Consider the following 16,017-nt stretch of genomic DNA (forward strand, 5'->3'; position numbering starts at 1 on the left):
TTAGGGAGTTAGTTTCTCATGTTGCTTTCTTTTTTGCCTCTCTCAGCACTCTCCAAGCTGTACCTTTTCCACCTCCTAGTGCTTGCTCTTTGGACAGTAGGGAACTTATGGCAATGAGCATGTTGGTCACCTTGCAATTCTTATTTCACAAAATGATATTGTATCACTCTCTTACGCCAATCAGGATTTTCATCAGCTCTTGTTTGTTGAGCTTACTCACTCACAGTATCCTCCAGAAACCTCTTACGTGTCTAAACATTTCACTCTTAGTATATTTCTTCTTCTTTTATAGCCTTCTCTCCTTCTTTCAAATAGGTTGATAGATGTAATTTATTCCAGACTATACCTTTGTGTGGTCTTAGATCGATGTTAAACAATGTTCAGATTCTGGAATCCTCTTGTCAGAATTGTAGTACTACTTCAGATGCCATCTTTCTTATAATGTCCCGCTTTCTTGTTCTTGCAAAAAATGTCTTACTGAAAGATTAAAACATCCAGTCCTATCTTTTGTGCTTTCTACTATAGTAGATGTAACCACCTTTTCTCCAAAATATAAACACATAATTGTATTACCTGCTTTCAATGTTTTGAAAGATAGTTCACTTCTTCATACTCTTTAACAATTTCATTTAGTCATACTAACCTTTGTTCCAGCTTCTGATTCTTCATGACTATTGTCTCCTGGTGTGGATGGACAATTAGGTCCAGTAACACTACTCAAAAAAAAGAAACTGATGTGCCAGATGCTTGGGAATAAGAGAATAGATTGGATATTACTTGAAACTTGGTTAAAAGTATTAAAAGTTACTTCTAATAAGAAGGTTTGTAAGGGTTATATTATCAAAAATATATTTGTCATTAATTTTCAAAGTTAGGTCTTTTTACTTTCTGGTTCTTTTTCCCAATTTGTTCTGCCAAGGTTATATTGTGGAGTTAAAAGTTATTTTGATGAGCCTTATTTTTGAATTTTATATTCTGTTTTACTTGTGAAAGTTCAAATAGATATTTTGTATATATATGTTAAAGATTCCTTTTTTTTCACCAGAGGTGTCATTGATAAGAGAATCTGTGATGTTGGTCTGCTGTATAATATCAAATAATGAATTCAACAAAATGTCATAACATTATTCACATGCCTAAATTACTTTAGGTTACTATATGGTAAAGTAAAATGGACTCAAAACACCATGAATAGATATTTTATTTTTAATAATCCTGAAATGAATGTTTCTATTATTTTTAGTGGAGAATAAATGATCCATTACAGGTCCTGTGTGCATACAATTTCACTATCATTAGATAATTTTATTAAGAAAAGCTAGAAAGTGAATTGTGCCCTTACATGAATTGATTTTTATGTTCAATGTAATCAGTATTCCAGTTTCATCGTAGATTCAACAGAGAAAATCATCTCTTTATCTAGACACAACTGTAACTGATAAAAAAAAACAAAAAAAACAGCAAAACATGATACTTATGAGAAACAAAATTAACCATTAAGTTGTGGGTTTACCTGCTTCTAATAGGTGATCCTCTGTTGGCAGACGCTTCTTGATAGCTGTACTCACAGCTTGGAAAGTGAGAACCTGCATCAATATTAAATAACGGCCTAGAGTTCTTCTTATCATCCTACTCCGTTCATCAGCACCATGAACAAAACTTCCTATCATCAGGGCCGTTCTGAAATAATGAGATATTAAACCTGGTTAACCGCAAGTCGAAGAATGAAGAGATTTTAATACATTATTGCTATTAGACTCCAAACCACAGGCCTTAGTTTAGACAGGGAGGGAGCGAAAAAACGCTTAGGAGGCCTAGCCTCCTCAAATAAACTGCTTCTCATAAAGTATTGTTCTCACCGGTTTAAATATATTATACAATATATGTGAAGAGAGAGCAAGAAAGGATGTATGTGTGTCACTGAGGAGAATTCATTTATTTAGAGCTCGAACTGTTTCTTCCCAACAATGCACCTCCCCCCACCACACACGTGACATCCTACCCATACAAAAGGTTCACACACTGCCTCAGAGCTTAGACCTTTTTAGCCATTGACAAAATTGAAATTACAGATCGTGTCTCTTTTATTTTTAAATCCTCTTGACACAATGTCATACAACAAGCAGCGATATTTCTTTTCTTTCTTGCATGTTTTTATTAAGTGATAATACTACACGAGGTACAAAAACCTTCTGCCAAACTTCTTTACTTTTCTTAAAACACTTTAATCTTAATATTTCTGTGTTCAGTTAAATCTTCATTACTACAGTTCTATATTTTTGAAAGATAACTTTTTATAAAAGCCTTTACTATCTACTTTGGGTACCAGACGTTTTTATGTTCGTCTTGAACGATTAATTAAATACAATATTAAGAAAATATTTACCTATCTGGCCAAGGAATTGCTTCGTATTGAGCCCACCATCGTGCCACAACTTGAGAAACATAGAAAGCCAAAACGAAAGAGAGGGGAATGAGATCCGTAAAAGCAGCACAGTATACAGATATTTCTTCGAACACCCTGAAATACATTTTTTTTCATTTGGCTATGATTCTAGACGCTCTTGTTAAATATCTATTTATTTTTCACAAACATACATAATAAGAGTTTTAAAAGAAAGTAATTAAAAATTTCTAAAAAGGAATAAAATGTTATTTTCACACAGGCAGAGGGCTAAGGCTAGAAAGGTTGGTTAGTTTATTTAGGGTTTTCGAGCAGTTACAAAATGTTTAACCGTGTATGGCTGCTCTTAACTTCCAACTGATAGTCTGGATTTAAATCTTCAATTAGTAATTTTTTATTACTTAAGAATTAGCACTTCTGTAAGGTAACATCAGCAAAACTCACAACCAATCTAAGGTACATTAATCGATTAGTGAAATTTAACTGTCTGTCTTGTAGCGGACTCACAGCCTCAAAATGGGGATTTTATTTTTTACAGGGAACGGGATGAACAATGAACCTCGAATTCATTATCCAAGCATGCTTACCACTACGACACACGCTTGGCTGAATAGCAAAGAGGCTAAGAATTTATTAAGATACTTTATTTTATATGAAATGTAATACATAGTGTTAAATATGACTTCGCCCCAAGAGAGCCGATTTTTATTTTCAGCGTTTTGTATACAAGTTTTTTTCGAGGGAATACTTTAAACCTTACTAAAGAAGGAAACGCGTAAGAACACATGGAGATACATAAACATGTGTTCGTACTATAAATCAAGTAATCCTACAATAATAGTGTTCATTACGTAGGTTGGCAAGTTCTTTGATTGTGATTAGATTTTCCAACTTGAGATTGTTCAACTTTGTCATTAAGCATAGTAAAATTCATCGTCTCAGCTACGATCATAAAGCAAAACACATATACTTATATCCGTATTTCTGTAGTGGTGTTCCTCGGCACACCGTTAAAGGCATGTGATTCATAAAAACCTTTAAGTTTCATTTCTTTTTTTATAGTAATTATCTGAGATTCAAAATTTCTTTTTTTCTTTCAGTTTAAAAGTATTTTAATGTCCTATGAACTAAGAAACAGGCATTCACCCCACAAATCATTAGGATTATATTCAAGGCTATTTGATAACGCCTAACTTTTTTTTTTTTTTGTTTAGGGAGCATCTACATAGTTTGTAGACAAAATTTATCATTTTGTTAACCCCTCCCCTCTTATATACTGTAATACACAGTTGTACGTTTTGTCCAGACCTTCTCTTCTACGTATTCTTATTGATCACACAGACAGAGAGAGAGAGAGACACACACACACCCTCAAAATAATAAATAAAAATAAAAAAATCCAACAGAAGCGTTTTGACTACAAATTTATTTTGGCTATAAAACGTGTTGCAAAAAGTATTAACAACTCTGACTTAAACCACTCAGTGATGTTGGCAATTCGTTTAAATTTCTTAATCTCAACTAGAATATTTAAATAAATCGACACTTGTTCGCTCCAATTTGCGCATTTTCTACTTTCATACCACCCCTATATGATGTCAATATTTGATGTACTTGTACAACCTTTATAAAATAAGACAAGGGTTAAAGTTTCTTCTGCAGGCAAGCAAAAAAAGAAGTTAAAGATAAGTACTAAAATATGTTTATGTATATTTCAATTTATTATTATAAAAGTAACTAAAATGTAAAATCCAGAAAACAGAAAAAGTGGTCTGTTATTTGCCTTACGAAAAACACAAAAGGTTGTTCATATTTCTCAAAAAGTGTACGTATACTTTTGTCGACCCCCTCCCACCACGTACGCTTTTTGAGTCACATTTTATGGATGCTCCCTTACGCTAAATTATATCTGAATTATAATTTTCTGACAATAACAAACAATTATTCAATAGTCATAAACTACATTTCAAGCTGATGAAATGTATGGATATTATCCACATACCCTAGATTTGATTTTTTCGGATATTACGGATGTCTAGATTTTTGCCGCAAAAGCAGATCTTTTGAACTTCATTCAGTAGTTTTTCATTACTTCAAAATTAGCACTTAAGGTTAGTTTTTGTTAATCTTGAACTTTTCAAACCAACCTTTTTTACATCTTAAGTTTGTTTTGTATTTTTAAATATTCTCGAGGTAACAATATCTAGGACATTTAAAAAAGAAGAAGAGATACAAATGTTATAAGACCAAATAGAAAAATTCAAAGATTTGGTTAACATTTCGAAAACGACACAGACACATTGTTAAAGCCTCGTTCCAAATTTTCCAAGTCTTCATCGCAAAGTGTCCCGTTACACAAGTTGATGGAAGTATATGTAAACAGTAGGATAATTTACTTCGTTCGGATTGGTATGTCCTTTGATTCGAGCCGCTAGGTGGAAATATAAACCTGTTTACAACAGGTAAATGTACATTTTTAAACAATGTATGACCGCCATAGTGTTGGAATAGAATCTTTCACCTTGTAAATAACGTTTAAAGAGTAATTAATGTGTATAGATGATTTTCAGCGAAATTTGCGGATACGAAGGTTTTAAAATGTTCAGTATATTTTCTTTATTCCAAAAATCTATAAACAGTAATATTATTTTTAGAAATGATTTATGTCTGTAAACACTAGTGTTTAGATAGTATTTCTCCATAATTTTGCTAACTGTTCTTAGGAATAATTCTTGATGTTATCAAGCTCTAGATGGAATGTCATTTTTGTACTTATTTTAAAAGCTCTGTAAAGTGACTCAAAAATGAAATTTATTCTTGAAACAGAATTACACATTAAAAGTTTTATCAAGGTGAAATATTTGACTCGAACGCTATTGCGGTTATGCGTTGTTTACAAATTTACTTGTACCTATTGTGAACAGGTTTATACTGGTTCCACGGTACGCCACCTAGCGGTTTGAATCAAAGAACATCTCAAATCGAACGAAGAAATCTTCTCAGTATTTACATACACTTAAGTTCAACAACATGTGCAATGGAACAACTTGCGATAAAGACTTCAGCATTCTCTGTTACTAGTAAAAAAAAAAAAAAAATGGTTAGGCATTTGTAGTCAGGCCTTGATGATACTTCTTCGTCTTTTCCGATATCCTTAAAATAATAGGTATTATTTTAACTCTAATTTGTAGATTCAGTTACCATTGTTTATATGACAAAACCATTACGGTTACTATATTGAAGTGTCTTTTTGATCATCATAAATACAAAATGATCAATTCCATTAAATTAAACATAATAAGCTATTACTTATATATTATAAAGGAGGGGGAAATGTAAATCCATTACCACACAAACTACTGAATTATGAAATTAAGGAAAATATTGTTGCGTCATCGAGGTCACGTGACAGGTGTGGCGCCACCTATTTTCTAGAACTATCCTGTACCTTGGCGAATGCTCTAGCATTTACTAGTTATAGGGTAGCCTGGTATATAAAAGAGGGTGACAACGTGACGGGACAATAATGTGTGTGTAGATAGTGAGTAATTGAACTGCAGTCACAGGGTATTGTTGAAGTTAACGTTCGTTCGTTATAGTCTTTGTTTTAGCGCGAATATTGAAATTAAGTGTATCGTAAAGTTATATTCGGAAAAAATAAACCAGTTTTATTTAGTAAAGACTTGTGTCGTTAAAGTTTCGTCGGAACGAAGTTACGGAAAAATCAATTAACAAACGGAGACGTAACAATATATTAAATTCAGTTAGTAATATTGTATGTTTTTAAAAACTCTGAGAAAACAAGAGAAAATCCTCAATAGCCACGGCATTTGAAGTTCTTCTAGGCACGATTAGAATAAATTAATCTATGAAACCTTTGTTTCCCTTTTTATCAGCTATATTTTTGTGCGCCAGCAATACCAAGCGTGGGGCGCGCCTATACCCACTTCGATTTTATTACTCATCAGGATCTCTACCAGCCTACTCTCAAATTTAAATTCTTTTGGCAGGATTAGAGTAAATATATATAAGAGACCTTTGGCGTGGTCAAATACATCAATCGAAAGGGTTTGGCCTTCTGAGTCCCAAACTGTAATTAGATTTCAAATCGGTCATGACATAACGGAGCTACGAGTTAAAAGTTTGTACTTGAAAAACAAACTCAGAACCGCTCAGCCGCGGTTAAACATTTAATTCAGTCGGTGGAGCAGAGACAGACTCGACATCATCTGATAATAACGTTTTATATGGTGGTTAATGAATGCTGCTGTGGAAAGCTTATGTCCTCTTAACCGAAATCCTGACGGAGATCCTTTAAACTCCAAACATATAAGAACATTGATAACTTTATTAATAATGCATAGACCAATCCTTCTTTCATTATTTTCTAGAGAGATTCATGAGAAATTTTAAAACATACTACTGAAACACTAAAAATGGTTTCATGCTGAAGAAAATCAATCATTTTTGAATGAAATTTCACGGGAAGTACTGTGATGAAAGAAGGTTTAAAGTTTTCCTACAATCACATGTCTTTAACTGTGTACTTGGACTGTTTGGTTAAACAAACATTCTGAAGTTCCTGCTGTGACTATTTTGCTTCAAGATATTTGAAATAAGCTTAACAGTTTGGCAGTAGCGAAGGTTGTCTTCATCCTGTGTTTTTCTTTTTTTATTATTTTGTAAATTTCATCCTAATAAATACAAGTTAATATTGAGTCTTTGGACATTGATTCATTTTGCTATTAAAGCTTTTTTATTACACTAATGGCTTTACTTAAAATATTTAAAACATTAAGAATATGCATGCCACAACAACATGAGAAATACTATAAAATTGAGAAAATACTTTTTCTAATTACTAACTTCAAAATATTTTGTTAATGTTATGCAATTTTTCATTCTTTTTGTGAAACGCGTGTTCTTAATTTTCAACACAAATACATCATATTGTTTGTTGATGTTTTCTCTTCAAACCCATTCTTACATGTTTCAACGTTAAAGCTTATTCACATGGGTTAAAATGTTTCTTGGAAAATGCTCTACATGTAGAACACCGAGAAAAAAAAAAGGTGTTTTCTTGGAATCTAGTCTTAAATTATTTCTTGAAAAATTTCTATTATCAACCAAATCTGCCTTTATGATATATATATAGCCACACACACACACACACACACATATGTACACTTTTTATCACTGCTATTTTGATAAAGTACATCCAAGATACTTAAACTCTACGCAGAATGTAGATCATAATACCACTTAACTTTAACGTATTTATATTAAAATGTTATAATATTTGTTCGACGCCAGGGGCTATAAAAATACACGTTCCCGAATTTGAGTAAGTCCTATAATAAAATTGGTTCGGTAAAACTCTAAAATTTAAACAAAGGGATAAATAGGCCACGCTTCATTGATTTGGTCATTTCAGAATGCAACTCTGTATATTGGCTAAAGAATAAACAACAGAAGAAAAATATGTTTGCTTATTTCTTGAATTATGTGGTACAGTTTAAAATTTTATTTGACGTTAAGCGCAAAGCTACATAATGGGTTATCTGTGCCCATCACGAGTATCGAAATCCGGTGTTTTAGTATTACAAGTCTTCAGATTTATCACTCAGCCACTGGGGGAGGGGCACTTTGAAACAAACATCTAAAAATTTAATATGCGGGTAATTTTAAACTTGTTTCAAGACTCTGAGAAGGCCACTTTTAGGTTATCATTTGCATTGAATGGGAACATTATTATCGCACAAGCAAAAACTAGTATGCCTCCCCCCAAAAAATGGGGGGAGGGAGAGAATAGATACAAGCCATTCGAACAACATCTCATTAACTTACTTAACTATGATAAATGGTTTAAAAAATCAGGCCTTTTTTCTTCTAGAGTATTGAGTTACAAAAGATGATCTGGTCCAGGTGTAATTATGGAATTGGGCTAACTATATATTGTATGGTCCCCAATAGGCGGCTTACGGGCCATATGAGGTCCTCCAAAGCCTGATTCACGTCTCACATTTTAATCAGATGTCTCACTGTTAATCGTTATAATACTCAAGATTAAGTAAAGTGGATTTGAGGAATAAAATATTCACCGACAAGCTTAGGCCCGGTCCTTGGCTTTATGTCCATCATCTGAAGTGGCCCAGTGTGGACAATAATTGGGGCTACTGATATACCGGATGTATGTTTGAATGGTGGAATTATAATGTTAGAAGTAGAAATAAGAGTATGGTAGATAACCTTTATTACACCAAATGTATTCCATATAATTACTTATATGTTCATTATAAGCCTATGAAATTATTGGACAGAAGATGCAATGTGCACTGTGATTTTAACAAGCAATCTCTGACCCAACGGCAGAAAATATAACTATTTTGGTAGGTAGAATCCTAAAATCCAGAATCCTGAAAGTGAGATACTGGCAGTGTAGGTCACGATCCAAGGATCATTTTGTGGGGCTGTTTTCTTTTATCCGAGCAGTTTTTATCTTACCAAGGTGGACAACCTGAACACCATGTTCATGCTATTTCGCCATTATTTTAGTACGCCTCTGTTATTTTATCCTTGTAATATTCTTATACTTCACCCAGAAAAGTCTTCGTATCCTATGCTCCTTACATGATCTTGAATTGTCTTCCTCCTTCGCATCATCAAGATCCATATCATGCCGAATCGTCTTCGCTTCCTTCCTCATTTAAGGGCAAGTCGTCGGATACATCCGTAAGTTTACCACTCCTGTACGCAGATGTACTTCTCTTTGGACGCTTACAGCACTTCCTCTGTCAAAGCTTCTTTGAACTCTTTTACGGTTTACTTTTTGAGCAACTAACGTGCTATCGTGATTGCATCCACACCTGCGATACTTGTAACATCTCGACATTTGTGGGTTGGCTTTGAATCCGACTTTGTTTCTAGCTTGACAAGAAAAAACACAAACATTTTGGGCTCGTTGTCTCAACAGTTCCTCGCAGGTTTCACAGAAAGTTCAGGAATGATGAATTTTCCATTGCTAATATATTACAACCGTGCCATGACTACTGGTTGAATTAGGATAAAAAAAATCACCAAACTCTACTGACAAAAACCGATCATAACTTCTTTGAATGTTATCCAATAAAAGATCGGTGTCCATCTGAATTCCTCGTAAGACAACACGTATTCCTGTAGATTTTAAAGAAAAAAAGATTAAATGCCGGATATGATTCCTACAAAGTGCCCTACCATTTCTACTGCCGTTGTGTCAGAGATTACTTGTTAAATGTATTCCACATTTTATTGTATAGGTACATCGATGTAAGCTGTAACGTTAGCTTTGGTCAGATGCTTTAATGTTTGTTTTACCGATTCAGAGGAACGACCTCGAAATTGCCAGCTTTCTGTCAATAACAACGTTAATATTTATTTTGATGGCATATTTTACAGTGGTCGACGTCATAAAAAGTCTTATAACATTCCACAGCATATTATTTCTTTGATTTTTTTTTTTTCACAAAAGGTAAAATTTAAAATTTTATCTGTCACGTAGAGGCCTAATATATTAGTCCTCTAGGTCACAGATTATATTTTCAATTTAACTTTGGTGAAAAGTAATCTGTAATATCATCAAAAATATCACCCACTGTACAATACCGAATAATAATTAAATTTGGCACAATACCATAATATTATTCACATGAGCTTCACAGGATGACAAGTTCAATGTCACAAACAAGTCGCTTTTCATAAATATTGCAGTAAAATGCCAATGTTTATGCTAATACGAAATTTCCATTTGAAATAAGTGGTTATTATATATATCATTTTTTTTGCTTTTATCCATCCAAAATAATTCGATCCAAAACAAAGTAGAGGCGAGCTCATATGTACTGCAGTATTTTAAGGTAGATAATTTAAAACAGACTTTACACCTTCAAAGTTACTGTACCTCTGTAATTCCATCAAAACTCCTCGAGATTTGTTTGTCGATGTAAACGTAATATTAGTTCCCACAAGATATAAGATGAATAAAACTTTTTCACCATATCTGGTATTAGTTTTGTATCTCTTCACTAAAAACATCAACATCAGATGCATATATAGCTAATATAAACATCACACAAAACTGTCGTTATTTTCCTCCTCATTTCACCATAAAATGCTACAAAAATAATTTATACATGATATCAACACATTAAAATAAACGTAGCATTTATGATAAAAATCAACAAAACAGTTTACCTCTATTAAATCTCTTCTATATAACTTTTAACATTAATATGATGTTCTTACCATTTTCTATTAATTAAGCTTAGGAAAATTAAGCGATCTAAAAATTAATTTTTTTATTTTATTTTACGTGAAAATAAGACTGAAACTATCAGTGACTTTCAAAACTTCTTTGGTAGATAAAATTCAATTGTTTTACAATTATATCAATGAATGAAGATTATGCATGTTACCCCAGGCGTGGTTTTATGGTCTATTCTAATTAAGGGTATTTATAATTGTTTATAACTCTTGTATATGTTGTTGTTTTTTCATATGGCTTATACTTTTTCATTTATAGCTATTACTTAATGTGCACATTACCATAAGCGCCTAACACACAGGGTAGAACACCCCCCCCCCATTTTTTCCAATTTGTGTACATACACTAATATTTAAAGCTACGTTAAATTGACTTAGTTTTATTTTGCCTCCCCCACTCCACTTTCCAAAAAGATGGTCATGTATATTACATATGAAGTTCACTGCTGTGAGAACGAATATTTAATACCACATAAAAGTAAATTAGGAGAACACACTTGACATCTTCTTTCATTCTCAAGTCAAGCTTCAGATGGTATTGATATAACACGCGTAACTTTTCCGTCATTGAACACATCTTATAATTAAATCACGTAGCATTTTATTTGGATGCATATTCGAGTCAATCTTTCACTCGATGTACAGTTAGCTGTATTTTAATGCTTTATTGAATACAACAAAAACATAATAGATTGTTGAAAATCACAGTGTGCAACAGTATTAGGTTTAACAAGCCTTGTTACCTAATTTCACTCTGGTTTTGCTAACAAACTTTATCAAACAAACAAGCCTAACTGTAAATAAAATCTCTAACAATAACAAAAAAATAAAAACTATATACCTTTTTTCTGCTCCTCTCAAAATGTACCGATACAGTGCACTAAGAGCATAATAACACACTAAGAAAATTATTACTTCTCTCCAAAGAAATTTGTAGATACTCCCTTTCCATCTTAACAACAAGTTGGTGAAGCCACAGAATCGAGCGCTGGAGACTTCCAGAGAGTAAGTGATCGTCATTCTGATGTCAACTTCTTCTTCGCACCACTGATGTTACATGTTTTTCCTGTTTAGATATTTACCCAAGTTTGTAAGTTAATCAGATAAATCTGTATTTTGTTGATAAGCATTTTTTAAAATTGTTCTGCTAAGTTCGAGGTCGTTACATTCTAGAGTTTTGAAGTTTACTGATGTTTACTTTGCTTCCTTGTAACAAATTTTATTAAAATCTTAGAAATTGGTGATAATTTGGTGTAATTTTTAAGTTTATAGGAAAACAACTAAAATTTAAAATGAGGTTCCAGGACAACACTCCTTTCAGTACTCAAAATGCATAAAAAATATGTTTATACAAGTTGAAATTCTTATTGCAGGGGATTTCTTATAGTAGCCTAATACTGCAAAAGTTAACACTTTAAGTAGTTCTATACATGCCTCTACTCGAACCTGTAGGTGTAAGTAAAGAAAGCCCAGTAAAGGGCACTCTTGAAACATTTAAAAAATTAATTCCATTCATTATCACTTTGATATTTTTTGGTAAGTAATTTACAAAGCTTATTGTATGTTGTCCAACTCTTTCACACATTACACCACCAAAATACTAAGTTTGATCATATAACAAAAAAGTATCCTTCATTGATTTGTTTGTACAAGAAAAATTTTGCGGCGATTCTATCTCAACACCGTAACAGATGTTACTTCTAACGTTCAACATCGTCTGCAACAAGTTTCAAAGGTCTAATTTGGGTTATAAGTACTCACTAAGTTCAAGGAAGCAGGCACATGCTTACGTCATTTCTTAACATTTATCCATACTTTATATACTGTTTTTATTATTATCATTAATACGACACTTTTATAATTACGTGGAGTGCTTTTAATTCACGTTATTTCTGTTTCAATTATGAAATACTAATTAATATTACAAATTTTACTGTTTTTATCACTAAGTTGGAGAACAGCATATTTCTAAAAAGGAAAAACTTTATATCCACTAGAAAACCTTTATTGAAGAATATAGCCTCACGAAGGTTTTTTAGATGCTGATCATGTAAGCATTATACGTTTGTAAACTGTCCAGTACTTTAATATATGTTACATAGTAAAGTGAACTTTTTTATATCGTAATCGTTGGAACTAGGACACGTCTTCCATGTCCAATAGGGATTTGTAGCTTGAGAAAATAACGTAGACACTATTTACAGCCTAGTTTGTTTACTTTTTTAGAGTCCCTAATTGTAGGCTTGAAAATATATTTTATTTTAACTTGTTTCTGTACATTTTTGACGATCCCTATTCTCCATTTTACAGTAACAATTTTTAATTATCTTGTCTCAATTTGTTCTCAAGTTCTAACCGCTTTTGACAACAGCGACTATCATCATAACGAAATTAGTTGACATTCAGTTTGACCTTGACAATTTACTAAAAGTTAACCACTTGATGTGTTTTTTTGGTGGGAGGGGACAGCCTTTGGAAGAAATGAAATCTATATCAGATTAACTTGTATTTTTTATTTTGTATATATGGCAAAGCTACCGTCCGTAATTTTAACTACTTAACCACAGGGAAGGCAGCCGGCAGCAGCCTACCCCACGCATTATTCAAGTTATACCGCTCACACTTAGGCGGAGGGTGGGTATTAATAATAATAATAGTAGATTGAAGAATGTCATTTTTATTCTCTCCATCAATCTGTTGGTTCATTTAGATCCAATTTGATTGATTGATTATTTGATTTTTCCACAAAAGATATCATTAAGATATGTTTTCAAATAAATCAAAACTTTTAGTGTTTAGAATATAATACTCCTTTCCTAAAAACAGGTTTGATTACTGTAGAATGTATGACGCTTAGCTCAACGTAGCTGTATGTTTTGTTTGGTATGGTTATATGCTGTAAATCTTAGGGCTAGGTGTAATTTCATTTTTTTAATTCGCTCAATGGAATTGTTTAAATATTTTATAAGGTCTGTTATGATTATAATATATAAACTGTATCTTTTGTTGTGTCAAGGCATTTAAAATCGAGTAATAGCTACAATTTTATGAGGTAATATTTTGATATTTTACAATCCGGACAGGATGAAAAAATTGTGTCGATCGTATTGTTTAACTTTAAGGGCAAAGCTAAACAACATACTTTTTGCCCTGTGCTCACCGCAAGGATCAAACCGTAAAATTTAGCATTATAAGCATTCAAGCTTGCCGCTGAGCAATTTAAACTTGGAGTTTCTCATGGTTACCACTGAATCATTGGTGGGTAAACAGTTTTTAAACTGTTATATTGTGTATAACAGTCCAGTATACACCAAAAATTACAACACTTTTTCTCTATATTTGAGCTAGGAATTAGCCAACTTTTGTGCTTTATGAAACTATATATTTGATAAATAATAAAAAATGGATAAAATGTAAAATAACAGCATATCTGAAATATTTTCTGGTGTTGTTACTTATAAAAAAAAGAAAAAGAGTATTTTTCTACAAAAAGATATCATAATAAACTACATAAAAGATAAGTAAGATAACCCGGAATCTTTGTAACTTAATGTTTAACAAGATACAGTCACAAACTTTTTTTTCTAATTTGTCGATTTTCCATTAATAAATTATGAACAACAGTTTTACCTTAAGTTTAACAGTTTAAGCTTTCAAACGTTTTCTTTTTATTATTTAAAACTCACAAACCTATCTCCGGGACTTACTGAATTTTTAATTAACTAATAAAGTAATAAACTGATTAACTTTACTCACGTACACTTGTAACTACAGACAGTATCGCCGATGATGTTAGCCTTTCCCCAACAAACATGATTTATCTGTAACATGCACTCCATACTTGTAGCCAACTGGACAATTCGCCTTATGGCAGCACGTGACTGATAAAATTCCTCCACAACGCACACAAACAACAAATAGTTCTTTTTACGAATTTAATGGCGGCATTTAAATTCGGTATTGTCAACTGTGGGAAAACACCAGTGTTTAAATGAGATGCAAAAAGTAGTTAATATAAATTTTGTGGATTTCTAAATTAGTCAAACGTCTTTTTTCATCCATACATAACTTTCACTTAAATGCAGCGCCTGGAAATGATGCCAGGAGTGACGTCATGAATTCAAAGAACGTGGTGACCTGATGACACCCGCGTTTAGGAAGTATCAGTAACTATCAGTTATCTGCTAGCGTTTACCTAAATACACATTTAAGTGTGCAGTTCGTTTCACTTTTCTCTTTCAAACAAGTTTCTTATATTATTATTTATTTTCGTAAATAATCACGAGGAACGATTAAGTAACTTGTGACGTCATCTAGTGCGAAGAGTTTAATTGCTTGTACTTGAGACAATGAGAAGGGAATTTAACATCGAAAGAATAGTGTGTCACGTGACTAGATCTTTCCGTATTGTTGCCCTTACAACTGAGTTAGTCTTCTTCGCTCAGACTTTGAACTAGAGGGGTGCTGCAGAGTCAGTATTTGTGTTATAAACAAAAATGCATAGAAAATACGTACTGTAAAGCACTATGGAAAATAGGATAGTTTGTCTTCAGATCTTGTGGTTCCATTCATGTAAAAATACATTTTAGATATACTTATTTCTACATTATTCCTGGTTTTTAATTTAAAAAAGAGTAAAATATAGCTTAATAATAAGTTAGAGAATAAAACATTGACTTGAACATGTTGAAATAATAGTTGTTTGTTTAGGAAGATAGTTTTTCGATAAACAAATTTCCAATCAGAATACTCAGTAGTGGTTCTTGTCACACGTTTGTTACCCCAGTCGCTATTTATTGTACACAATGCATTTATAATGTAAGTGTTACTAAAGTATGTTTATTATGATACAGAGTGGTGTGCAGTGACCTTCAAACATATTGTTACGTCTCTGTTTGTTTGATAATTTCCCGTAAAAATTCTTCCCGAGGAACTTCAGCGATACAAGTCCTTTCTTAAATAAAACTAGTTTATTCTTTCTAAATACAACTTTGCAATACACAGAATTTCCACAGTCACTTTAACTTGAACACACGCTATAATTCACAATGATTTACACATTTTACTTACGGCTTGACTCGATTATCTGTCTCTATCTACCTGTCTGCTATTCAATTAATTATCTCGCTTTATTTGCCTGCTTATATACAGTGTTACGTCTCCGTTTGTTAATTAACTTTCCGTAACTTCGTTTCCGACGAAACTTTAACGACACAAGTCTTTACTTAATAAAACTGGTTTATTCTTTCCGAATATAACTTTACGATACACTTAACTTCAACAATCGGCGCTAAAACAAACGCTAATCAACGAAC

General features: G+C 32.5%; 1 protein-coding gene across 2 annotated transcripts in view; it reads right to left on the minus strand.

Moving 5' to 3' along the window:
• The window catches only part of LOC106461295 (bestrophin-4-like), a 33,076-nt gene extending 18,286 nt beyond the window's left edge, over positions 1 to 14,790 (minus strand). Inside the window, exons 1-4 of one of the 2 annotated variants that reach the window (XM_022388163.1) lie at positions 14,463 to 14,790; positions 11,544 to 11,768; positions 2,387 to 2,521; positions 1,514 to 1,680 (exon numbers count right to left, since the gene is read on the minus strand). In XM_022388163.1, the coding sequence (XP_022243871.1) occupies positions 1,514 to 1,680; positions 2,387 to 2,521; positions 11,544 to 11,722 (481 nt within the window). In that variant the 5' untranslated portion in view covers positions 11,723 to 11,768; positions 14,463 to 14,790. Of the gene's footprint in view, positions 1 to 1,513; positions 1,681 to 2,386; positions 2,522 to 11,543; positions 11,769 to 14,458 lie in introns of both variants that reach the window. The other variant, XM_013921110.2, reaches the window with a different exon arrangement.
• Between the last annotated feature and the right edge of the window lie 1,227 nt (positions 14,791 to 16,017).

This window comes from Limulus polyphemus, unplaced genomic scaffold (genome assembly GCF_000517525.1).
Source record: "Limulus polyphemus unplaced genomic scaffold, Limulus_polyphemus-2.1.2 Scaffold928, whole genome shotgun sequence".
Lineage (NCBI taxonomy): Eukaryota > Metazoa > Arthropoda > Merostomata > Xiphosura > Limulidae > Limulus > Limulus polyphemus.